Source organism: Phallusia mammillata, chromosome 5, assembly GCF_965637545.1.
Source record: "Phallusia mammillata chromosome 5, kaPhaMamm4.hap1.1, whole genome shotgun sequence".
In the NCBI taxonomy this organism is placed as follows: Eukaryota; Metazoa; Chordata; class Ascidiacea; order Phlebobranchia; family Ascidiidae; genus Phallusia; species Phallusia mammillata.
In genome coordinates, this window is record NC_137256.1 from 19,918,291 (window position 1) to 19,945,787 (window position 27,497).

Genomic DNA, 27,497 nt, shown 5'->3' on the forward strand with positions numbered 1-27,497 from the left:
AACGGTCCGCAGTGCAAAAAAGGTTGCCGACCCCTGTTTTAAATGACGCCTTTTCATCATAAAGTATACCTTGTTTGGAGAGGTGCGCGTTACTGCAAAAAATATATGATGTATTTTCTAAAGTGCGAGGCAAATACGAAACAACATATAAAGCACCGATCGAACAAAAAAACATAGCAATATGTGTAAATAAAACGGGTACTTGTTTTGACCGCGCACCTCATAAGTCTATGGTGTACTACGGTGTCTCTGTACAAGTAGGTTCACAGTGCTAACAACGCACCATCCTTGCATACAGCATCTAATGTGCTCTCAGTCAAGTTCTGCAAGGCGAAGGTAGGTGCTTCCGGTTTGTAGAGCGCAAAAATCTGATACGGAGGGCGCCAAAGGGCAAAGCACTTATGTGAGGTCGTACATCGGTAGTGCGCCAACCCGGTGTGAGGTGAAAGGTCATCCTGGGGCAAAGGTGAATCTTCAACGCTATCAGGGAGTGGAAACGAGGTGCCGACCACGTGTCTGGAAAGGCAAGGATACGAAATTGAATGTGATAAATAATTGCATGAAATAATTGTTGTTTAGTCTGATTAGTAACATTAACCCAAATGTTTCATAACTTTTTTAGGTCCTGAACCACTATGGGTCAGAACTTATTTCTTGCGATGGCTTTTTTAAATTAAATTAGGGTCAGCAACCCCAGACACGTGGTGATTATTGATGCGCGCCAAACAATGTTGAAGTTTTCATTCAAGCACTTTTTTACATATCGAACTATTACCATGTTTGTTTTGCATTTGGATCACTATACACCAGTGGTTCTCAAAGTATGGGTCGCGCAGGGTCAAAAAATGGGTCGCGCAATGGTGATTCAATTCTGCCCAAACGAATTTTCTTAAAGCAGTAGTAAAGTCACCTCACTCGACCACGTTGTACAGTAAAATAAACCAAGTATTACCACATACAGAAAATAGCCTTCCAACTTTACTGTTACGGATGCCGCATGCGCATGACGATTGTAACGTCATGGTACGGGAAACAATAGGTCAATTAACCTAACTGAAGTTAATCACGAGAAACTAAACGTGGAGATGTAACAGCATTTGAGCATGAGTAAGTATTCGTACAAGGACAAATTTTCAGATTTGGGATTCACTTCTATCAATGATCATGGTGCTGCAAAGTCGCAATGTGTGCTGTGTTATGCAGTGTTACAACTGGTTGTCTGTGTCTTTTTCTATTTCATGCATATCAGAATTTTTTTTTGATGTTTGAGGCTTGGGTCGTGAGATGTTCATAAAACTCAGATTTGGGTCGCGGTCAAAAAAGTTTGAGAACCACTGCTATATACGGATCTGTTTATAATTTTAGTGATGAAAATAACGGCCCAAATAGACGTAAAAAGCGCCATGCTCTATTATTCAAACGTTTCGGCAAATGCTCATGCCATCATCCGCAATATTAAGGCCACATAAGAGCATTTGCTGAAACGGTTAAAAAATAAAGCATGTCGCTTTTTACGTCTATTTAGGCTTTATTGTCCCCATGTTTTGCATTTGTCATGATGAAGTCCTAATATCCAACACACACGAACGCATGCGTCAGCTTTTTGAACACTACTGAAATCAGCTGGCACAACAACTACTACACAAAAAGGTTGACACGCGCAGCTATTATTTGTTGGAAACAGTAAATGAATCGACTTGCGACGTTTAAAAGGTTGCCAACTTTTGAGTTACATTCACTCACTTGTAAAATTCACAAAGTCGAAAATAAATCCACGACGAGTCGATTTTCTGGCGGTCTCCCTTTTGTTTCCGTCGCTTAAGATGATCGCTGGTGTCGGTGCCGATCTGCGGCGATATGTGAGACAAACATCGGTGTGCGTCGGCATCGATAAGCAGGAAACCCAGAAGGGCGCTTGGAAGACTTGATTTTAGATGTGTGGGAATGTTTTCGGATCGGGCACATTTTTGCAATGTGTTGGTCCCAGGGCCCCAAAATCTTAAAATTTTAGAGGAAATAATTTTTTTTTAAGACGTGAAGGTTGAAAATAAAGAAGATTGAATTTTGTTTGAGAATGACTTCGCAAAGTTTAAATATTTTGAAAGAAATAAACCAAATGTTACAACAGCACATGCATATTTATAACTATTATTGTTATTTGCCGGGCTGTCAAGACCTTTTTTGTGATAAGGTAATTAAATTGGTTCTTAACCTTGTAACCAGCATCCATGTAAGCCTGTGGCAGTTGGTTATGAGATGGTAAGACAAATAAGCAATTTTGTTGTACATTGTACCTTCCTAAATGACCCATAATAACTATTTGCTCTTCACTACTGGCCATTACACCAACATGAATAATATTGCTTTGTCTATCAAGGTGGACAATCTCAATTATCTAGCTTTTGAGGCAACGGCTCCGCACCTTTTTTGACAAATTCATCCCTTAACAATTTAAAGCATTTTAATTTATTCTATTATACTACATAGCAGATGCTAAATCATGTAAGGTACTGTATTTAAAATTGGGTCTTTCATCAACTTCACAGGTTATATTCGCAGAGTTTGTCTTTTTTAAAACCACATGTACAAATTAAAGTTAAATTCCCCCCTCAAGTTTTAAAAATCCTTTCTTGGGAGCAGTTTCTTCCTGGTTGGGAACAACTGTTTTAAGGTGTCAGCACGGAATATAAAGCAATACCTTGAAAACGTACTTACCGTTCCACATAGGCATTTTGAACATGAGCTAGCGAGGGTTGGGGTCCACATAAAACACATGCTCGAACCCCACCAGAGCTGCTACTACCCACCCCTGTCACCAGGGTAAAGATAAGTAGCCTGTGGGGTATATTGGGGCTGCTGTGTGGCAGATAGACGGCCACATCAGATGAAGTTACAGAAGTAGGAGCAATACTGATAAGCTGTCGAAAAGAAAAGTTTAATTCATGTAACCTACATTGTATACATACTAATAGGTCTTTAGTTTTTATGTCAGAAGTTTTGTCTTTAGTGATGGGATGAGTACCTGGAACTTGGTATTAATGGTATTAAACAATTTCAGTGGTACAAATACTCATACTCAGTATCGAAATTTTTACCTCAGTTTTTGATACCTACGTTTGATAGCAAAGGCCAGTTTTCGCTATCAGAATCTGGGCAACTTTTTGCCAAAATTTGCTTTAGACAGCACAAAATGGGGTTCCGCTAGGTTAAGTATATTGTTATCGCTATGATGTGGAGAAAATATTTTTCTACATGCTTCTGCATGTCAAGATGACCATGCCAGATAAATTAGCTAGTGATATACAATATACAAGTCCAACACTTTATTTAAGTACTTAGTAATCAGTATCGAAGGTATTTGCATGTGATACAAGTGTTAGGTATCATCCCATCACTAATTGTCTTGCTGCTGCCTTAATTTAATGCATAACTTAAAACAAAAATTTCTAGGCGTAAGTAGGCTATATATATATTGTTGGAAACATTGTAATTTATGTTTAAGTTTGTGTTGTTGCTTAAATGTACAATAATATGGCTCTTACTCTTCCTAGAAGTGCAAGTTCCTGTCCAGTCAGCATCCACCATTTGTTTGTAGCACAAACCACTTTGCCATTTACAACCAAGCAGCCATATGTACTATCAGCAGCTTCCACAAAAGCTTGTAAATGCTCCTATAAAAAGTCACCAAATTCAAAATGAATTGACTAAAACTTTTGGTTAGGCCAAATACCATGTTTAGGATATACAGTACAACAAGCAATGTAGTTTTTATCCTGACAATAAACTTCTTGCCAGATACTTAGTCGCCCCATATGTGAGCGTAAAAAAGCTGTCATGTACTATACTTAAAAAAAGCTCTCGTGTGTAGCATTTTAATTTTAATTAATTTAATTAAAGAGTTTTCTAGTACTTTTGATATACATAAGGAGTCTTACATGTAAAAGCTTGGCATCTTCTTTTATCACAATGTCCACACTATGAGTAAGCCCTCCAAATAGTTTTAAACCTTTTTCTTGTGCCCCTGGCAAATCTGCAATTTACAGAAAAAGGTCACAAATATATAGTGTAGGTGTAAAAGCTAAAAAGTCAATATATGATAAGCTGCAGAAAGTGCACACTATTTTAACCTATAAGGCCACATCCGTTGCTTAGCCATTGTGAGCCAGTTGTGACATCGCACAGAATAGGTGAGGTATGACTTTTAAGCCTGTTACTTCCAACAATCTAAGGTGCTGTTGGATGGCTACACTAGCCAATAAAGCCGATTTCCGTCACCAGCTGCACTGATAAGACCTTATAGGTCGAAACAGTGTGTAGTGTCTGCAGCATATAGTGTAGACATTTAATAAAAAAGGCACTTAAAAATATAGTACCTGGGTCTAAAAAGGTATCAACAAGTTGATGACATGCCCGGAGGTCCTTTTTTAGTCGATCCACATTCTGAATAGTTGTAAGTTCACTCAGTCCTAAGATATTTAAGGATATTGTAACAGTTCCACTGGTTTTATTTCAGTATAAGTTTTTGTGCCTTTTAAATGGCAAAACAAAACATATGCTTCTACATATAAAACCAGGATATATATTTTTTTAAAGTCACAATGTTACACATACAACACTGTATTATTATTATTTAAAACAAGATTGGAAACAGATTTACCTGTTAATAAGACAAGGGCATGAAAAATATTGTCTAACAGTCGAAGGAGATGGGCATCAGTAACAGTTGATGAAGAATTTCTGGCATTACTTTCTAGTTCAACACCAGAATTGCTACTTTTTTGTGCACAATGTCCCAAAAATTTATCCTCATTAGGTGCAACTGCGATGAGCACAATACTGTCTGCAACACAAACAAACATCTCATTATGCATTAATTTTCTTTGGGACAACATATGCAAGGACAAAGACATAGTGAAAAGGCATTTCCAGACACATTTTGTTAATTTAAATTTATCGAGTTTTTTTGCAATTAACTGAAGTTATCAGTATTTTATTTTTTAGGAAAGCTTTTCTAAGATATATACTGTCACATATTTCAGCAAACCAACAAACTTAGTGTGGACTATGGTATAGAGACCAATTGTCATCCTGTTTATTTTGATGGAATTTATACCACAATTAATTTACCTTCATATATTTTCCACACAATTCGGTGATCAGCAGATAAGGTACTTATCAATTTGACATCTCTGTTAAGACCGAACATGTGAACTCCATTAAGGGACCCAACAACAGGAAAAGAAAGTGGCTGACATCCTGTAAAAAACAAGCTCTTTATTTTTGAATATCAAATCTAAGATATCCTTCCCATGCATATTTCACTAACCAGCTTCAAACCATTAATCATAAAAGTATAATTTGAACTGCTAAGGTATTAAACCACAGTAAACTTTGCTTAATCCAGACACATTTGGATCAAAAAAATGTGAATTAGGTGATGATATGGATTAACCGATGTCAATTAGTTAAAGCCTTGCCACATTATAATCATTTGTGCAAGTTTTTTTCTAAATTAGGCGAAGAACTGGTTTGTTTTAACTGATGTTTGCTATTTTATTTCTTTCTATAGAACTAACTGTGTTGCACCAGTGGCAGTATTACTGGTGCATAATTAGTGCCGACGATTATTTTTGGTGACTTCTTGTGCCACATTGGATTTTATGGCACATTTCGCCGAGATCTCGGGTGTGCACGAAGAATTTTCAGATGTGCAAGTGTGCACAAACCAGTTAAGTGTGCACCACATCAAGAAAAAGCTAACCGATTTACAAATATTTAGCAAAATCTCAAAATAACCATCAAATGCAATTGCGCCACTGGTTAACTAATGTAACCAATCTGAAAAACAGAAGTTATTTAGCGTCCAGGCCTATAATGTTTGTCAATAACACAAGAAAACAACAGAAAATTTTCACCGAAGGCTTCTTTCGAGGGGTGGTCAAGTGTGCAATCAAACTTGAAAAAAAAGTCTCGGGTGTGCAGCTGCCATACTATGATTACTATCCATACTGGTTCTTGTGCATGTTTGCGACCGCCATACAACCATCTAACTTTACAGCACACAATTACAAAACATTAAACGAAATATAAATTTACCTGGTTTAGTTCTGGTCAATAAAGGGATTCCGCCAGCTGCCGTTATACATACAATGTGCTCTGCCATGGTTGGAAAATGGAAAAAAATAAGTTCACGTTATAACTTGCAATTACAACACAAAACGGGACTTTTTCAACTGACAGAAGACCAAACTAAGGTTATTTACATTGACACGCTTGGCTAAGTTTGACAATAGAAATACAATGATAATTATTTTTATGTATTATTTTGTATTGTCAAATCAAACTCACCATTAATCACTTTAAATTTTAACCCCAGCTTTTTAAACCATTTCTTAAAGTATTTGTCACGCTAGCGTTGTCTAGTAATTAATTTTCGGCGAGCTGCTCTGAGATACAAAAAACTACTGCTATTTCCGTGCCCGTACTAATGTATAAATTATAATGCGATAGGTGGTCAAGATGTGTTTGTATTTATCCGAATTTCAACTCTGGGGCCCTTGGCCAGCAAAACTGTTTAACAGGATTTTTTACATTCAGAACTTGCATTGCTGGCCGCTGATGTCACGGTCACATTTTTATGGGGTGTGTCTGGCCTGGCTGTCTACAGTAACGCTCTATTTGTCTATCATGGTTTGTGCGTAGGAGGTCTTGACTACACATGTGTGGAGAATTGACAAGTTTAAGAAGGCCTGGCCTACTTGAAATCATTTTTAAGGTTTAGAACTGTTCAGTGTCTGGTTATTGATCAAACCAATAATATTTTTTGAAAAACTTGTATTAGCAACAACAACAAGATAAACAGAAAGTTAAATAGGTTTAGTTTTAGTTGTAGCGGTTACAAATGACATTTAGTCCAAAATTAAAGCATCCATTGAAGAATGTGATTGTGTTTTTACAAACATTCCCATGTGTTACAGCAAAATTTATGGGGATTAGTGATTGTCTTAGGCTGCCTCTTAGCGGTTCTTTACCTGTGGCCTGTAAGTAATTGCCCCCCAAGATGTATTTTACATTTTGCCGGGGGTAAATTGATTTTTATTTTTAAATCTTATGACGTCATGCCTTTGTGACGTCATAGTTGATAACATTAGTTTCGTTACATGAAATCTGTTTAGTTATTCTCAATCTCAGGTCAGGACTCAGGAGTAGCCATAACAAAACAAGATAGTAAAACAGACCAGGTTGATCATTAGTTTAAGATAAATTTAAGTGTTATTTCAGTATAAATAGCAGCACTGTGTTTAACATGCCATATATATAGTTATAACTCTAAATTTGTTTACAAAAACAGGTGGCTAAAATCGTTTACTCATGAAATTAAATCTAATAAATCAAAAATTGGGGTGACAACAGAAATCACCCCATAAAGTTCTCGTTACTAATTAGCTGCTATTAAAGTGAAAAAATGTTTACCTGTACATACAAATGGAGTAGTACACTTGTGATCCTGTTTTTGATGTTTTCAGTGTTTACCAATGTCAAAACTGATGCTGGTAAGGATTCAAATGTGTTGTTTAATTGTAAGAGGCTAGCTCAAATTTGTTTTTGATTAACTAATAACACAGTGGTTATAAACATTAACAACAGGTTATCCATCAATTTGGGCAATGTTTTGTCAATGCATACAAAACGTAACTGTATCTTGTTGTTGGTTGAGGAACTGGTCCAGTTAATTGCATACTCTGGTAAAAAGAAAGAAAAAGTTTGGCAAACTAGAGTTAATACCAGTTTGGCAAACAGGTGTATCTAATATATACAGGATTGCTTGGTGCATTATTATCACTGCTTGGCGCACCGTTATACCCAGTGGTGAGATTCAAATTTTGTTACAGCCGGTTCTATCACAAAAGACATAATTTTCAGCCGGTTCTGTAACAAAAAGTCCACTGACCGTAACCAGTAATGCTAACCGGTTCGCTGATCTTCTAAAATTTCGTGAGACGGTTCTATAGAACCAATGCGAACCGACTGATTCCCACCACTGGTTATACCACTTGTTGCACCTTCATATAGCTTGGGACACATTTATAGCATTTGATGCACCTTAATATTGCTTTCGGAACATTAGTTGGTGCACAGATATATTACTTGGTGTACCCTCGTATCTCTTGATGCACCTTTATATCACTAGGTAAAGTGCACCTAGCATTATACAGGTGCACGGATCGCTATCAAGGTGCACCAGGCGATGTAAAGGTGCACCAAGCACTGTAAAAGTGCCACAAGTGGTATAACGGTGCGCCAAGTGTTATAATCCTGTCTGCAGAGTGTGGCAGCTGCACGCATGATTTTGTTTTAAAAAAAAAAACTGCCATGTTCTTCAGACTGGGTTATAATGGTGTGCCAAGCAGTGATAATAATGCACCAAGCGATCCAAATGATTTTAGATGCATCGGTTGTTACCAGTTGACAAAGTTGACTTTGTTACATATAATTTTCATAAGCAAAATCCTATCCATTAAATCAGTTTTCCTCTTATATAGCTTCAAGCAACTGCCAACCCCGGGATTTATCGCTCGTTGAAGCTGGAAGATCATGTAAAAAATCATGCACAACAAATGCTGACTGCAGTGCTGCTAATAAGGATTGTCACTGTGATGGACCATGTGGCCTTTCATGCTTTAATATGAGTAAGTATACTTATATGTAAACATACACAACTTTAACTTTTTTAAGTTTGTTGGTTTTAAAATGTAATAATAGATGCTGCCATAAAATGCAGGTTACACGATAGGTTACATAGCAAAAAATTTGCTGATGTAAAATAAAGTTTTAAACTTTATTTTAAAACTTTTTAAAATTGGGTTGTAACACTTACGTAGTCAGACACCACATTGTATACTTTTTATTCAAGCTTCCATCACAAATAAAATGCTTAGACTTCCATGACTTTTATTTTACATTTTCTGTGTGCATTAAACATTTAGCAAATACATAACTTTTTGAAAAAAAATGAGCAACTCCCAAATCATACTTACTTTTTTGTAGATTTAAACTGTCCGGTTCCGGTCAATATTTCGAATGGTATTCTGTCTTACACTTCAACACAATATGGCAGCAAAGCCAAGTACACTTGCAATAATGGCTTCTTAGGGGTTAATGGCTCAGCAAAAGTCACATGCAGATCTGACAAAAAGTGGAGTGGCTCTCCACTAGTGTGTGAAAGTAAGTGTGTCAGATTACTAAATACAAAATGGCAAATGTGGAATCGTGTGTTAAAAAATGTTCTTGATACATTGTTTTGTAATCAGAATACCAAAGTACACAACTTTCGTTTTTTAATAAGAATGGATTTAAAAACTTTAACAATAATATGATTTTAGTCACAGTCAGGGGCGTATCCAGAAATTTTTAAAGGGGGGGGGTCCAACATTTTATTTTGGGAATTTCCCTAATGACGTCATTACATATGTGGAAAATACACAAATACGCTAGACCGCACGAGCCTAAATAAGTAATTCACATGTCAAACTACCACTCAATTGTCCCGTTGCCTATTTCGTTTTCTTGTTAAAAACGAGCACTTTAACCCGAAGGTACAAGACCGAAACCTAATCCAACTCTTGACTTTGGCGGTTTCTCTATCCGTCCAATTGACAGAAATAACAAATAATTTTTGCGAAAGCTTTGTAGTTTCCTGATTTCGCCGCTGCCATCTAGCTTACTCAACAAAACTGCAGCTGCAAGATAAGCGATAAGCGTCAGGTAATCGAAATCAGTGCTTAAAACATGGGGAACAGATTCTCAAGGACTGAACGCCTTTCTAAAGCGATAATGCTACTGTTAAGTTGCACAAAGTCAAGAATGCACTAAAGTTGGTAACTGTAGAAGGCATAAATTCAATGAACATCGATCTAATGTTCGTGACAAACTATTACGTGTTGGCGGGTCGAAACATTACAACATTAAACGTTTTTATCCATTTTTTACTCATTTTACATTTTTAAAATGCAAAACAGGTTGATACGTTGCATTTAGTGCAGTTAACAACCAGCGTCCCAGCCGGAATGTAACTTTCCGATTGTTAGCACATAAAACTCCTTATTCAACCCTTGTTACATCACAACTGGCGTTAGATAACAAGCGAAGAGATTAAAACCTCGCGGCTTTGTGATAATGACTCCCTGTTATCATGTAGCGGTAAACTAAACGATTTGGGCCTATTTAATTTACGCACAACTTTTTGAAAAGGGGGTGGGGGGTCCGGACCCCCAAACCCCCCCTTGGATACACCACTGGTCATAGTACAGATAAGAAACAACATTGGGCAAATTCAATGAGACTTGAAATGGCTTTTATATTAAAAAAGGGTTTCATTGATCAATTGAATTAGGCTTCAGCTTCATATAGAAAAACTTCTATTTAAACACTACCAGAAAAATTCCGGAGATAACACTTTTCTTTGTTTGTAGGAGCATGTGGAAAAATTTCCAATGTTGGAGTTGCATATCTTAATCCGGCTAAGTATGAAGACACTAATCTTGAAGGTTATCGTGTGGGCTATGTTATGCCATACAAGTGTAGAACAGGTAAAGTGTTGAAATCAGGATGTTGTAATAAGAAAAGTTTGAAAACAGAATAATATTTGTTTTGTTGTATGCCATGAGTTGGTTGTATCGTTGTTGTTTTTTTTTGCATTGATCTTGTACTACATAACTTTCTGCCTTTTTGTGGTCTGTTATGTGTGTGTTTTGGATTAAATTCGCCCAAGGCAATTATTTCATTCTGTGATACAGCGAAAAAACACAAACATGTAATTTACCTCTTATCAAGTGGAAGTTGGTTGATCACTACTTTTTACAACTGACAAATCATAACATCATAAAAAAAATGGCATCTATGTTTTTCAACGGTTATTATGCAACTACCAAAATTTAAAAACTCTAGACTGAAACCTAGGTACAAACTGTACTTGTTTTGTGTAGGTCACCAAATGATTGGTTCTCCCCCATCACGCACATGCCTTGACTCAGGCCAATGGAGTGTGGCCCAATTTTCTTGCTCAAAACGTAGCTGTTCACGACCCAGGGACCCAGACAATGGATACCACAATGGGACAGACTACACCTTTGCAAGCTTTGTAGACTATGGCTGTAACAAAGGTAAAATATTTTTTTTATTAACTTGATATTATCGGTGTTGCCTGTGATCTATCACATTATGAATATTGTTGTTTATGTATCAATGAAAAAGGGAACAAATCAGACGTTAGTTTTTTTTGCTCAAGTTATTCAAAACCATGAAGAGTGTACACCAGTGGTTCCCAACCTTTTTTTGTCATGACCCAAATACTTCCCAAAATTTGGTTCATGGATTCTTGCGACCTATAAACATACATTCTTACTTTTTATTGTTGATTTTTGTTTGTAAATCAGGAAAGCTTTTCGAAAATTTCTGTGCCAATATGAAAAATCAAACAAATGATATTCGTTTATTTTTAACCAAGTTAAAGCTGGCTCAAAGCATTATCAGCCAGACAACGCTTTTTTATCAGCCAGACAACACAAACATTATGACGTCACAATCAGAATTAACCAATACCATGCCAAAATGTCATACAATTAATATTGGGCAACAATTTATAGCCTTGGGAAATAATAAAATAACGCTACGAAACAAAGTCAAGGAGTAGATGCTTTTATTGCCACAAAAACAGGCGACCAACAGAATTGTCAGGCGACCCAACTTTGGGTCGCGACCCATAGGTTGGGAAACAATGGTGTACACCAAGGTTGGCACGCGAGGTGGTTTTTCATGGCACGCCAACCGATTTGCCTGTTTATATTGTAGAACAATTTAACCTGTTACGCTGCTAGTTGGCGTTCCATGAAAAAAAATCAGCCTTTTCATAAACAAAAAATCTGCTTTCTCTTATTTTTGATATCTGCTGGCACGAACCACTATTATTTTGAAAAACGTTGGCACGCGAGGTCATTAACACATGGAAACAACAAGTAAATTGGCATGCGTCGCCTGAAAGGCTGCCGACCCCTGGTGTACATAATATGGTAGTTGCTTTGAGGTATAAGGGCGGGGGTGCACCTGTAGTTGTGTATGTATTTTTAAAGGCAATGCACAATAAAACACATATACACATGATTCTATCTAATGACACCAATTCCAAAACGACTCCTGAATGTTCTATAGATAAGAATGTGCATGTGTTAAGAACAGAAAAGTTCCAATTGTATTTGCTAGTCAGCAGAATTTTCTGAACTGATAGCCATGTGGTATAAAAAATATTTATGAGTTTTTGTACCTTAAAAAGGCAGAGGTTTTTATACAAGAAACCAGTAGATTTATTTTAGTTCAAGCTCAGTAAAAACACTGAAGATTGTTAATGAAATTATTACCTGTAATGTAACAACGCATTAGCGAAAAATGTATTATGCATATGTGCAGTGTTTTATCACAGTTATGTATTTGGGTGGTTTGTTTCAGGATATACTGTGGTAGAAAGAACAACTAGAGCTTTTTGTGAAGAAAATCAGGAGACCATGGCAATGGGATGGGACCAAAATCCTCCAACATGCGAAGGTTTGCTATGAGAATTAAAAAAATACCTGATAAATCAGTGACTTTAACCAGTACTGCTGTAGCTACATTGTTGCACTAAATCGATGGTTCCCAACTAGGTAGGAATTATTTCCAACAGAGGATTTTTAAAACTTTAGGGGAAAAAACTTTTTTAATTTTTATGTGTGGTTTGTAAATAGACATTTAGGATCTGGGAATATAACCTGTAAAATTGAAAAAATACCCAATTTTCAAAGATCTTTGTATGGTTTAGCATCTACTATGTAGTCTGTTGGGAGGACATTTTTTGAACTGTTAATGGAGGAAATTGTTGAAAAAAGATGCGAACCACTGAATTTAATCTTAAAAAAATATTTACAAAAACATTTATAACATGATAAAGCACATTACAGACTAATTGTTAAAATTGTAGTGGGATTTAAAAAATCTTTTTGAAATTACAAAACTACTGTTTTTTATTTTTATAATATTTAAATTAAGTTGTAGTAGGCTGTAAGAACATCTAAACCTTTGGAATTATTTAATGCAGAACTTTTGGGATTACTTTATTTTAAGCAATGTGTTAAACTATTCAGATCATTTACTGTAGTCAGTTTAAGTACTGTTATGGCTTTAGTGGTAAGGTGTCCTGCCCCGGGTGTTCCAGCCAATGGTGATATTGCAACAAAAGGAGTTGACTATACATATGGTACGACCATTACCTATGAATGCAATAAGGGCTATCTTTTTGTTGATCCAACTTCCATAAAGCGAACTTGTAATGCTACAGGACAGTGGGGGTCTGTACCCAAATGCATAGGTAAGAACATGATTGATGGGCCGCTTTTTGTCAATTATGTTTGATTTTTATTCAAGTATCTGTTTTTAGTTTCCTACGATTGCACCTTCGAAGTTTATAAGACTAGCTTCTGCAGTTACACAAGCTCAAAGTGGTTACGACGAAGTATGAAAGACCACACAGGCCGAACCCGTAAGAACACCAAAGAGCTATTGTTTTCCTCTTTTAGTTACAGTATTTACTCGATTGTAAGTCACCCTTGTTTATAAGCCACCCTCGATTGTTGGCCACACGCTGGAATTTTAGATACTATTGTTTCATATTACATTATTCTGTCATATCTGTTACATTGATAACTGTACCCAACAGAACATATATTGACGTGTAATCTGTACATGCATAAAAGTTTTGAACCTCAAATAGATTAAAAAGTTGTAGAAATAATATCAGTATAAAATGTAAATATAAGCCGCCCTCGATTGTAAGCCACATGCTGGAATTTTAGATACTATTGTTTCATAATACATTATTCTGTCGTTACATAGTATAACTATTGGCCGCTATTTGTTAGTTACGTTGACAACTGTACCCAACAGAACGTATATCGACGTATAATCTGTACATGCATACAAGTTTAGAACCCCAAAAAATTAAAATGTTTGTAGAAAAGTGTAGAAATAATATAAATATAAAATTCAAATGTAAGCCGCCCTAAATTGTAAGCCGCACAAAGGACAAGTAGAAAACAATAGAATCGCGGCTTACAATTGAGTAAATGCGTTATGCCATTGCATTTTACCACACTATTGTGTAAGGTCCTAAAATAGAATGGGTTTCGAACAGCGTTGAATACGACTTCCTGTTATTGTGCTCTTGGCTTAACAAATCACGTTTTTCGTTATTTGTCAGGGTATGGCTTGGTTTCGAGTGCAGAAGCTACACTAACATCTCCAACATTTCCTAACAGTACAAAGACTTATGAGATAACATTTTACTACAAGTCAACTGACAATGTTAACCTTGCCCTAATACTACAACCTACAGATGGAAGGTATGTGCTACTCTGTTTGTCCGTTTTTTGTGTCTACATGACCACATGAAGTGAGCGTTGGTGTAAGCACTTATGTCATGTAGTGTTTGGCTTTTAGTCCGTGGCATTTACAACTGTTAAATATATTCATAGCGGCTTGCACTTGCTTTTGACTATACAGTCTTGGCAGGATTTTGTTCACTCTAAAAAAATTTGTGCAAAAAAAACTGCATTCCATTTGAGTTTTGAATATAATATATACAGCTTTTTGATTTAAAGGTGTGTTACCTAGTTATCAGATTTAATGGCATGGTTGCCATATTAGTCTTGCAGTGTGGCAATTTATCGAGGTCTGAATAAGATTAAGACAATGAAATTACCTGCTAATATTGTATGACATGTGCAAGTGGATTGGTGCTTTTCCAGGTTGTGCATTAAGTCATCATGTGTCCCCCTCCCTGAACAGTTTGTTACTTATACACTTAGTGTGTATAGTAAATCAGTAAATATGATATAGAACATACAAATGGAAACATATAGGCAAACCACCTTTCTAGTTTTGTATTCCAGGTACTTCAATGTTATAGTAGTAATTCTTAAACTTTGCACTGTAAAAGATGCTAAAAGATTTCATTTTTACACAGTACAATTTACTCATCTCATTTTTTAGATTTTGTTGATAAACAAGAGTGTGCAAACAATACTAAAACATCGCTTCTGCCTTATTTGTTGCTTCGTGTAGCCTCACCATCAAATAAAATTGCCAACCAATATTACTACCGTATATACTCCGGATAGGTCGCAACTTTTTGCCTTATATTTAAAAAAAAATATAGGTGCGACCTATCCGCTCGACATAAGTGCAAATCGCCACCAAGTCGGAACAGAATTGAAAGTTTTCGGCTATTGCAAGTACCGTATTTTCCGGCTAATAAGCCGATTTTCAGGACCTACGTTTTTGACCTAATTTTCTGGGGTCGGCTTATTGGGCGGATATAACTCACAGGTGTCGATAAACATATTTTGATTATATTAAGCCCTACAAAAAAACAAAATAGAAAGTTATCTATGCAAAAAAGCTAGAAAAAAGGCGTTTTAAATTCCTAGATTTTCAGTGCGACTTATGTGCAAGTCAACTCTTAGGACAAAACTAATTAGTGCGACCTATCGGCGAGTATATACGGTAAACCACTTTGTTATGGTTGCATATTACCTGAAAAATGAAACATAGTTTGTTCGTTTGCTACAAGGCAAAAAAGTTTAAGAGCCATTGTCCTAGTACATGAGCAGTTGCTATCAAATTAACAATAAAATGGAGCTGATCAATACTGAATACAACAGCCTAAATGGACAGAAAAAGCGGCATGCTTTATTTTTCTGCTGTTACACTATAACTACACATCACTGCTGCACACCTTTTTATCTATCGTTTTTCGCATTTGACTCAAGTGGTGAAAATGGGTGTAACTGATGTGCCCCCTTATATCACTGATGATTGAGTTTTTGTTGGAACATTTGAAAAAAAGCATGTCACTTTTTACAGGTATTCGGCCTGTTGTGTTAAACTTATGAACAGATTAATGAATAGTGTTCCAAAGCTGATCAAATAAATACACAAATTGCCAATTGATTGTGGTGTATTAATTGGTATGTTTGGCTGTAGAATGTCAGAAACAAGTTCAATTACATTTTTATCATGCAATACTAGCAATAATCAAAGCAATCCATTATCATTTGCCAAAAACAAAGCAAAAAAAACCTCTGTTAAAAACTGTTTGAATGTAGTGCGGAACAAACTTTATGGAACACTGCATCTGCTCAAAATTCTTGGAAAAAAGTGTCGGTTTTGCTTAAACCCCAGTCAGTTAATGTAACCTGGACAGTTAAGAGAAGTGGTCCCAGTACAGCTTCTTCTTATATTGACGACATTGCCATTCAAACTCCACCAGGTAAAAGTTTTGTGTAAGATCAACTTTTCTCACAATACTCATACTCATACGGTCCCCTGCTGGGAAGCTAACATGTGCAATATGCAAGGCAGGCTACGGTGCTTGTGATTTGACTTTTAGAGGCTTCTCCACTGAGCCTGTGTTGCTCAGTTGGTAGAGCATGGGTCCCAGAAAGACTCTGTCATGGGTTCGAATCTCACCGCATGCTAAACTTTTCTAGCCTGTGCCTTGCCATATGGTAAAGCTTGAGAGACTGGCTGATTTAGTACAATGCCTTTGATAGGCCTGGTGCACTATGAATACTCATAAAAATAAGTTTTATTAATTGCAGATTAATCTGGTTAATCGCATAATGTGTTTAATTGTGTAGGTATCGAAAATCCCAACACTAGCCATTTTTAAAGAAATTGTATAACAAAACTGGGTTCTGTATTTACTTGTATTTGTATGGACATTGAAGGTCCAAAACCCCCCAAAACAAAAACGAACTGCAAACCAATTTGTCTTGTGACTTTAGTAATAACCGGCTTCATTTTTGAAATTGGAAAATTGTTGCCTTGCACCATAAAAGGTTAACTTATTATGTAGCAACCATAGGCGCCGAACACGGGTATGCCGGGTATGCCAGGCATACCCGGACGAAAATCTCGGGTATGCCGCATACCCGAGAATTGGACCAACGTTAGTCCAATCTTTGTTCTAACCGCCTCTTCCGCAAGGACAACGACTTTCTAGTTTCAACCGAAAAAACAACAACGCTTATTGTTACGTCACAAACGTAAGGTTGATACCATCAAAATTGACGTGTCAGCATATCGAAAGTTTCTGGCAGTTTCGGACATCGTTTGAAGTAGACTAAACTTTAAATCCAATGCATCACATACAACTCACTGGGTTAAATATGCGACACGTTGCAAACGAAACAAGCGACTTCAAAACGTATAAAACGATTTTTGTAATGGCTAGGCCAGAAGTATGTGCGTTTTGTTGCGTGAAAACAAAGCATTTTTGTGATAGTTATTACAGAGAAAATGAAGGTTGAACATTAAGGTAATTTGCGAGGTAAGGTGACATCCGAGCTGAACCTTTTTTATTTTCACTGTCTGCCTCCCCGTAATTTCGGCAAGTAAGTTCAATTTTTTGCAATGTGTAACGCGGTGTTACGGTGCACAAACCTGCGTTGAATTGCAACACAAGCAGAAGGTCCTGGCGATCGAATTACGTTGTGTAAACTCATATACTGCAAGCTTTAACGTAGTATCACAATATGTAGCAACATGAAATTAATTTGTTATTTCATGACGTCATAAAATACGGCATACCCGGGAAAAATGTAAAGTCGGCGCCTATGGTAGCAACCCTAGTTTTTTTTGAACTGTTGTCATGCACATACATTACATTAATATGCCAGCATATTAGACTTAACTACCATTGTTACACTGTTGACTAAAAGCATAAAGCATTAAAAAAATACAGGCCTTTGACAAAACTTTGTATATACATTTACTTTTTAATGACAGCTATTTCAACTACTACTACAATCGCTGCTACAACTACCACTTTGCCAAGTCCCACTGCCAGCACTACTGCTAGCACAGGTATGTAAAACTTGTTTGTTGTCCATTAAGTGCAACAATAATGATGGGCAAAAACCACACTTTTGTTTGTCGAACACTGAGCATCTCATGTTCATGTTTGGTGCTTGGTAGGAATGGGCTGAGCCAAGCCAGAACCTGACTACTCGGTGCCAAGTATTGTTATTTATGATGCTCTGTGCTTGGCCACACAGTTGCACAAACCTGAGCATTTAATTGGCATATCCATGCCCTGCTAAATCACAAAACTAGTGTTCATAATGTAAAAAATGCGTTACATAAAAAACAAACTAATGCGTTACATAATGTAAAAATGCATACTTCTTGGGCCTGGCATAAGTTGCATATAATCTTTTAAATATTTACAAATGAAAAGCTTATTAAGTTATTGGCCATTTATTGTTAGCTGCCAATAGTTTGACATCACATCTATATCATTTCTATATTAAATGAATATATTTCAAGCCAATATTCCTGTTGTGAATGCTTTCTTTATCCTTACTTAACTATGGACTAGTTCACAATATTAATTTAAATAAACTGGTGGTTCATGGCTTGAAACGAGTTGAGAACCACCGGTAGAGTATCTTGACTGATATATTACTGTTATTGATGGTAAAGCAAAATTAAAGGAAAATGAAAAAAACAGCTTTAAAAATCTACCTTATTTTTAGTTGCCCCACCCACCACTACCACTGCTACAACAAAAAGTACAACAAAGAAACCAGGTATTTTTTGCTGTTTTTTTTACTGTAGACTTAATCCTTTTGTATGTATTGTGGTTCAATTCATATGTAGATGAAATGACTTATTGCCGAATGTGCCTTTTATGATAATTATGGGTCCCCTTCTATGAAGGGGACACATATTGTTTTTGTCTGTATTTTTTTTTCTTTTTCTGTCTAACGCTAGTTTGTTAAACATGTTTGGTCAAGAAAGAGTCCTCCAAATTTATTAAAATTTGGACAGATGTTACATATTAATCCAAATTTGATCCTCCTGAAGTTTGACCCCGAATGACCCAGCGGTTCACCCGCAGGCCCCCAAAACGTAAAAATTTGAAAAATGGCCGTACTGACTAAAGTACATCATCTAGGAGTTATGTGCTCTGTTGGTTGGTGCAATGTGAGGTTTTCTAAAGAATTTTCTAACTTTTAACAGGATTTACCCATTTTTACCCCTTAAACCCCGAAATATTCGTTTTTGTCTAACGCTGGTTTGTCAAACGCGTTTGGTCAAGAAAGAGTGCTTTAAATTTATTCAAATTTACACAGATGTTAGCTATTATTTAAAACCTGATCCTCTTAAAGTTTGACCCCAAATGACCCAGCGGTTCACCCACAAGCCCCCAAAACGTAAAATTTTGAAAACGGCTGTACTGACATGATCTAAGAGTTTCATGCTTTGTTGGTTGGAAAGTACATGATCTAAGAGTTTCATGCTTTGTTGGTTGGTGCAATGTAAGGTATTCTAAAAAAAATTCTAATTTTTTATTGGATTTACCCATTTTTTACCCCTTTAACCCCGAAATAATCGTCGCCCCTTAAATCCTGAAATAATCTTTTTTGGTTTTAGGCCAGAAATACAAGGCCTAATGTGATGAAATTTCAAACAATTGTTTGCAGTAGTTTACTCGTTTAGTATTCAAACATTTGACTTAATCGGCCAAAAAATGACTTTCACAGCCCATAGTTTGTGTACACTGTCAGCCGGACAGAAGTCCCAAGGGAGTCATTCACTGGTTTACGATTAAAACGGTTTAGTGCAGAGCGGGAGGGATCAGCTTGACGTCCGGACAGACGTTTTAAGAGACAGTCTTTTCTGTGATTAGAAATCAGCTGTGTTTTTTTGTCCTTAACAATCTAAAAATCACCGCAACATTTGTTTACCATAAATCCGCACAACCATGCATGTGGGGACCCATTAGTTTTTGTTTACAAAAACAATCATATGTGTAGATCAAATGATGTGTATAGTAAATTGGTAAATATCGTATAGAATAGAATATAAAATGGAAGTATATCAGAAAGCCACCCTTCTAGTTTTTCACAGTAATTGCAATAATATTCTGACAAAATATGTACATAATTTTGCATTATGTTTCATGGCCAAATGCAGTATTTGATTCTTTACATAAAATAATGTACATCATCATATAGCACTTCCTCATATGCACTTCCTTTAATAAGAATTGTTGGTAGAAAGACTGAAATTTAATGTCGTGATAGAAGGGGGGTAATAGTGTGAGGCCATTTTATGCAAACAAAACATACGAATTTGCTTTATGATTGGGAATTTGCATTATGTTTTGAGCCAAATTTGCGTTATGAAAGGTAAAAAAAAAAAACTTTAATTTAAATGACTACCTCACAGTTACCCAAACTAATTTGAATTGTTTAAATCTCTACAATATTGGAACTACCATATTTTTAACAAACAAGTAACAATGGTGCTTTAAACATAACATGCCTCATTTTGAAATATATTTTGAGTGCATGCCAGTCCTAGAAAATAGTTTTTCATTCAGCAACTACAGTAGCGCCTTCCAGCACTACCGAAGGCATCTATGGTGTCATTACTAGACCTGACATCTTTGAACCTCCCGTCTTGGTTGTTATTCCTGAACCTACTACTACCCCTGTTGCTACTTCTATAACTACTTCTACTGTACATCATGGTAGGGATGTCAATTTTTTCATGAAACGCATGGTAATTTTTCTTTTTTCTTACTTTCTGTTTGTGATGTGCATGCGCTAAACGAACTTTTTGAGCCAATTTTGTCATCATTTTCTTACACTGCAATCCTATTGTCTGAATGCACTGCAATTTAGTGATAGGAGAAATACCCAGTACTCAGTATCAAATGATTTCCGTGGTATGAAATGATTTCCGTGGTATCTATACTCGTACTGTATATAAGAATATTGTGTCTCAGTTTTCGATACCAACGTTTGATACTAAAGACCTGTATATACCGTAAGAATATGGGCAACTTTTTGTCAATATTTGCATTGAACAGCACAAAATCGGGAAAAACGGGTAGGCAAAACAATAAAGATAGAAAAGATTTAGTTGGACTGTCACCTAACATACTTTGCCGTGCGTCGCAAATTACTTTAATGTTTAACATTTATCTTCTCTGTAATAACTATAACAAAAATGCTTAGTTTTCACGCAACAAAGCGCACACACTTCTGGCCTAGCAATCACAATAATCCTTTTTGTTCGTTTTAACGTCGCTTGTTTCGTTTACAACGTGTCGCATATTTAACGCAGTGAGTTGTATGTGACGCATACAACGTTAATTTTTGCAGGCTTTCGACAACGTTAATTTTTGTAGGCTAAGTACCAACTCTACGTTTGTAACGTAACATTAGGTGTTATTTGTTTGTTTTTTTCGGTTGAAACTAGCCAGTCGTTGTTCTTGTGGTGTAGGCAGTTACAACAAAGGTTGGGCTGTATTTTTATAATTTAGTTCACAAACAGTAAACTTTTTTATCACGTGGTTGTTGACAAAATACCCAGGGCAGCGGCGTTTCTACCATAGGACAGCGCCAATACCTTTGTTGTGCTATTTACCACTTTTTAATGTTTAAATTCCAATGCTTCTCGAATACGTTTCACAACTGTAATGAATGCGAACAATTTAATGGTTGTGAGACAATAACCTCGATTGAAATCATTTGCGCATGTATAATTTTACAAAGCAACAACGCATGACTAACGTTGGTCCGATTTTCGGGTATGCGGAATACCCGAGTTTTTCGTCCGGGTATGCCACGCATACCCAGCATACCCGTGTTCGGCGCCTATGGTGTATACACATGGTACTTGTACTCATAGTCGGTACTCGCTTCAAACCCAGGTATCGTCCAATCACTACTGCAATCCCACGCAAATTGTACCAGAAAACCAACTGTGTTACTTTGCCATTCATTTTTTTCGTTTAGGCTTAAGTATTATCTAAGTTTTTCTAACAAAGGTGAGGACATTTTTCTATACTTGTGGTATGGAAAATTCTGGTTTATTGCATACTCAATTTGCCAAGATTTTTATGCAATTAACTGTTTAATATCATTGTGCACATTTGCAATCATATGCAATTAAATAGTTTATGCAATCAAGTGTAGTTATGGGTCCCATCCCCTGAAGGGGACACATATTGTTTTTGTCCGTATTTTTTTTTCTTTTTTCTGTCTAACGCTGGTTTGTGAGACGCGTTTGGTCAAGAAAGAGTGCTTTAAATTTATTCAAATTTGCAGAGATGTTAGTTAATAATCCAAATTTGATCCTCCTGAAGTTTGACCCCGATTTACCCAGCGGTTCACCCACAGGCCCCCAAAACATAAAATTTTTAAAACAGCTGTACTAACTAAAGTACAGCATCTTGGAGTTTCATGCTTTGTTGTTTGGTGCAATGTAAGGTTTTTTAAAGAATTTTGTATCTTTTTTTCGGATTCACCAATTTTTCACCATTTAAGCCCCGAAATATTCGGTTTTAGTTTTAGGCAAGAAATACAAGCCCTATGGTTCAGAAATTTTAAACATTTTTAACAATTGTTTAAGCAGGGTATTCGTTTAGTATTTAAAATTTTGCCAGTTACCTTTATAACCCATAATATGTTTACGCTATCAGTCAGATATAAGTCCCAAGGGAGGAATTCACTGGTTTACGATTAAGGCGGCAGAGCGGGAGTTCCCGGCTTGACGTCCGGACAGACGTTTTACGAGACGGTCGTTTGGGTGATTAGAAATCAGCTGTTCTTTGTGCAGCAATGCTGTGTCGTTTTATGGAGTTATCACACGCATTTTCAGTTTTGCCGAAGGTTTTACACCTAAGACGTAATTTAAACTCGATAAACGTAGTTCGGTTTCGTTTATGTCAGGCAAAACGTCGTTGATCAACATAAATATGAAAAAATAAACTTAACTTTTTCGAACGCCGTGATAAATGCTCTTTAAATTCTTGTTGTCAGCTTGGCCGTCGCATAACCACTGGTCACTATAAGTCAACTTGTACGCATTACAACACAGTTAAGAATTTTTTGTCATAACGTATCTTCTTTATTTTTGACAAATCAATTCAAGAATTAGTACTAACGTCATGTATAAATTAGGCTAAACGGTGTTGTTGAACACTAAGGACTGCATGCTGTTAAAAAAAGTGTCAAAAGGTCATTAAATGGTCGTTTTTGCTAAACAAAGTTTAGTGAAAAACAAGTTGTTATGTATACCTTTGTAGCAAACGACTTTTTTTATATAGTGTCTAATGTAACAGTTAGGGCTTTCTAGTAAAACTTGTGTTTAAAAACTGAACTTGAACGACAATATCAAGGTCAAAGCAAGATTAAATTGAAAGTATTTTCCCCGTTCTTTTTTCATTGATTTTTTTTGAATTATATGACAATAATGACGCAAAAAGAATACGGACAAAAACATTTAAAGTTAAGTTAATGCTTTGTGAAAAATTTGTCCTTAAGAATCTAAAAATAACCGCAACATAGGTTTACCGTAAATCCGCACAAACACGCGTGTGGGGACCCATTCGTTTTTGCTTGCAAAAACAAATCATATGTAGATACAATTGTGTATAGTATAGTAAATTGATAAATATCGTATAGAATATATGAAATGGAAGTATATCAGAATGCCACTTTTCTAGTTTGTGTAAACATTTTATTTAATTTTTCAAGTTCTATTTGATGCCACAAATTAATTTACCTTTTTGGAAAATTACTTCATATTTTGCAATGGTGTCTATTTGTATTTTGGTGTGTTTAAGTGTCAAGAACGTATTATTTCAGAGAAAGCTCAATTTATGTATTTTGCTTGGATTTGTAGTAACTTGTATTCTATCAACTTAAACTCATTTTCATTTGGACAGAAATTTTATTTTCAATTTTCAATGGTGCACATATAATGTTACATGTTAATACCAATTTTTTGGCTTCCTTTTTGCAATTTAAAATACAATGTTTTAAGATTGTTTATTACATGCAATCAATCTAAGTATGATTTTAAATGCAAACACAAGTGCAGCTTGACTAACTGTTCAGTGGAAATGGAGATTTGCATATGCATGACCAAGCTTTTTGGTAACTGTAATATTTTTCAAAGATCCTAATCTTTAAACAAACAAAAACTAGACACAAACTATCTGCTCACTAATATAGATTAACACTGTTTTGCCTAAATACCAATTTTTGGCAAGTTAGAGATTATAAATGTAAGGTTTGTACTGAGACATTCACACAAGAAGGTGCAGCAACTTTCAGTTTGATGTTAATAACAACAAAATACTTAAATTATTGGTGTTCTCAAGGCACTAAACAACTCATTTTTTGTAGTACTCTGCAAATTTTTGAAACCCCCAAAATAATTTGTTTATGTGTCATTGAATACCATGAAAACATGTTTTTTTTTATTTCCTCATAACTGTGTTTTCACTCAGTATTTTTTACATACTTTGTTCAAACATAATTTTTTGTACACATTTTACTGGTTGTCATAACATTCTATTTTCCAAAAGCACTTTGTGTACATAAACCACTTTTAACCATTACCTTATTTTTCATGTTGAGAATCATTGCATTTTTTTGGTAGCATAGCTAGTAATGGGACAAGTTCTCGGTATGGATGGTATTGAATGATTTCAGTGTTATTGATACTCATACTCTGTATTGAAATATTTTGCCTCAGTTTTCGATACCAAAGGCCGGTTTACACTATAAACATATGGGCAACTTTTTGCCAATATTTGCTTCGGACAGCACAAAATAGAGGAAAATTTCCGCCAGGTTACATTTATTTTTTTGCTATTGTGTGGAAATCACATTTTTCTACATGCTTCTGCATGTGTGTGCGTACATATACCCCGGCCATAACAGATAAATTAACTAGTGATATACAACTAAGTACAACGCTATATTTAAGTACATGTGGTACTCATACTCGGTATTGGTTCTCGCTTTAAAATCTGGTATCGTCCCATCACTAAGCATAACTAACTGAGAATGTGTCAAATAACCTTCCCCACTACACTATGTTGTTCCCTATTTTAGTTCCAGGTCCAAGCTACCTGGGTTTCGCCATTGGATTCGGTGTCGCTGGTTTTCTTATAGTGGTTCTGGTTCTGTTTCTGCTCTACAAATTTTGCCTGAAAAAGCCTGAAAAGAAAAGCGTAGATGCATCAGATACTGAAATGAAATCAATGATGCCAGTTTCAGCATAAGAAGCTTTGCTTTTTCAAACTGTCATATTGTTATCATATGGATATCAGTGATTGTGGTGCTTCGAATGCAGTATTTGGCTATTTATTGTACACATAATTTCCTTATAAAATACGAAAGTTATTTGTAGTGTTGTTATGTTACAAATAACAGTTTAAATTTCAGGCCCATGGGAATGTTGTTTTAAATATCATTGGTTGCAATTTGTTCGCTTCTTTTTTATTCAGGTCAATGAGTAACCTTAACAACCCCTATTATTCTTACCGACCGTCAGGCTGTTTTTATTGTCAAACTTCCTTAGCAACGGTTAGGCCTGTCATATTTCCAAACTTCCTTAGCAACCAGCAGCTTATTCATATGGGCAGCTACTTTCAGCCCAGTCATGCCATTTGCCAGAATTTCTGTCGCTATTTTCTTCACCTATTGTTTTAACCATAATATTAATATGAGAACCATATTTGGTAATTTTATTCACATCCTGTCAATAACTGACGTCAAGAACTAAAAGTCATTATGTCAAAGCAAGTAGTCATTTTCGGGTTTTGCCCTCCCTTAGTGCCCAGCCCAGTACTATTGCTGGCAGAATATATTATCATTTTTTATATTTTTGTTTACTTTTACTGACTGAATGTTCTTGAAAATTCATAATGCTTGGCATATATATTATTTGCCCTTTTTCAAATGTGCCTAGCCATTAGTCAATCAACACTTTTAGTGCAAGTAGTATGCCGTCCACTAAATAGTTGAGCAGAGATTTTAAAATGTTATATCCTTTAGGGTTCAAAGTTGCAAAATCTTGTAGTTGAACACACATCTTGAACTATGACCCTTTTTCTACATCTTATTCTTTCTCAACCCAAGCCTGTAGAAGAACAAAAAACAAAACTAAACGTTGCTTTGGTAAAAAGCATTTCTCCATACCTTCCTTTAAATATATTTTTAAAATCAAGGAACGGTAAAGCTAAAGTGGAATAGTCCAAAATTTTTTTTTTTTTTCTGAATTCTAATGAAAGCAAGGTTATCAATTTTTGGTTTCTCATTTTGTTGTGACATTTTCTTGAAAGAGTAATGGGTAATGGTAACCTCTAGCATTTGTACGAACTTCATGGTTAAGTAAATTACCAGTTTATCTTTCGAATGTTTTTGAGTGAAAATTGTAACATTGTTTGTGTTATGTAAAATGTGGTGTGTTCACAGGTATTTTTGAAATTTAAAATCGAGTTTACAGGGTCTTTTTTAGCCAGGTTGCGCATTTTTTTGGATTAAACAAGCTATATTGAGGTGTGTAAACTAGTCTAAATGTAACAAAAAGTTCACATTTTACTACTCATCTTGGCATATAAAGTCAATTTATCAAAAATTTATGATGTCTTGTTGCATTCAAAAGATTGCCATTACTTGATTCCTTGTAACACTGTAATCACACCACTTTTGACAAACTTTAAAATGTTGGCTTATGTGAACTTTCGAGAGACAAATTTCATTGTTGTTTCAACTTAAACAACTTCTCTATTTGGGCCTGTTTTATGGGTTCATTTTTGTTTTGCTCATTTACCATGCATCAAAACTACCTAATCTGGTAACACACAGCCTACAAATCATTAATTATCACTTGTTAGTGTCTAACACACTCTTGGATTGCATACTTGCCCTATGTAGTATAGCTGCTATTTTGCAACCCTTCTAAAACTGCACTGCTCAAAAAGTGTTTGATTTTTTACCCTTTTTAGTTGGGTTTAGGTCACTGTGTAGATACAAAAAAGTGTTGTTTGCAAATACTTCATAGTGCAAAAAGTGCAATCTGTTTAAAACGTACTATATGACACAATTGACCATCTTTAAAAACCCTAAAAGACAATAAAAACTACTGAACTGAGAGTGATTATACTGAACATTATCAGACTCTCCAACATACAGCATGTATTTTTACTATCACTGTTTATGACAATAACTGAGAATGGAAAAAAAAATAAGTAACAGAATTAGTCAATTTATTTACATGGAGTTTGCCTAACTGGCATCTTCAGTTCCTCTCCTTGTTCCCTTCTGCTGCTGCCTACACTTTTTTGATGCTATTTTTGCAATTCATTGTATTGTTTGTAAATAAATCAATGCATACTCTTCTGATCGTAATGTTTCAGCTTAGCTCATGAAGACGGTTAATCTTTTGGTATCACATCAACCCAATTTTGTTTCTCTCCCAAACTTTTCTCGCCACCAATCAGGCCAACTTGATGTTTTGAAACATAACAAACAACTATTTGCTGTCTGGCATTGAGCTGCATGTTATTTTGTTTTATCTAAAGATTTTGTTGAATG

At 35.7% G+C, this 27,497-nt stretch overlaps 2 protein-coding genes across 20 annotated transcripts in view; one reads left to right on the top strand and one right to left on the bottom strand.

Annotated features, from left to right (window-relative positions):
• Positions 1 to 89: 89 nt before the first annotated feature.
• Positions 90 to 6,275, bottom strand: LOC145230647 (protein fuzzy homolog). The gene is made up of 9 exons (XM_080096137.1): positions 6,097 to 6,275; positions 5,128 to 5,256; positions 4,658 to 4,840; positions 4,374 to 4,466; positions 3,936 to 4,030; positions 3,543 to 3,671; positions 2,716 to 2,918; positions 1,744 to 1,998; positions 90 to 516 (listed from the first exon to the last, which is right to left on the bottom strand). The coding sequence occupies exons 1-9, from the start codon at positions 6,161 to 6,163 to the stop codon at positions 264 to 266; spliced, it is 1,407 nt and encodes a 468-aa protein (XP_079952263.1). The 5' UTR covers positions 6,164 to 6,275; the 3' UTR covers positions 90 to 263.
• A 1,097-nt stretch (positions 6,276 to 7,372) lies between these two features.
• Positions 7,373 to 27,497, top strand: part of LOC145230646 (uncharacterized) — a 31,441-nt gene continuing 11,316 nt past the window's right edge. For 14 of the 19 annotated variants that reach the window (XM_080096118.1, XM_080096125.1, XM_080096131.1 and 11 more), the window contains exons 1-13: positions 7,374 to 7,553; positions 8,544 to 8,690; positions 9,049 to 9,225; positions 10,473 to 10,589; positions 10,986 to 11,162; positions 12,502 to 12,597; positions 13,214 to 13,396; positions 13,466 to 13,567; positions 14,285 to 14,426; positions 16,191 to 16,354; positions 17,875 to 17,952; positions 18,624 to 18,677; positions 20,477 to 20,626. In XM_080096118.1, coding sequence (XP_079952244.1) covers positions 7,466 to 7,553; positions 8,544 to 8,690; positions 9,049 to 9,225; positions 10,473 to 10,589; positions 10,986 to 11,162; positions 12,502 to 12,597; positions 13,214 to 13,396; positions 13,466 to 13,567; positions 14,285 to 14,426; positions 16,191 to 16,354; positions 17,875 to 17,952; positions 18,624 to 18,677; positions 20,477 to 20,626 — 1,675 coding nt within the window. In that variant the 5' untranslated portion in view covers positions 7,374 to 7,465. Of the gene's footprint in view, positions 7,554 to 8,543; positions 8,691 to 9,048; positions 9,226 to 10,472; positions 10,590 to 10,985; positions 11,163 to 12,501; positions 12,598 to 13,213; positions 13,397 to 13,465; positions 13,568 to 14,284; positions 14,427 to 16,190; positions 16,355 to 17,874; positions 17,953 to 18,623; positions 18,678 to 20,476; positions 20,627 to 27,497 lie in introns of all 19 variants that reach the window. The other 5 variants (XM_080096126.1, XM_080096128.1, XM_080096134.1 and 2 more) reach the window with 2 other exon arrangements.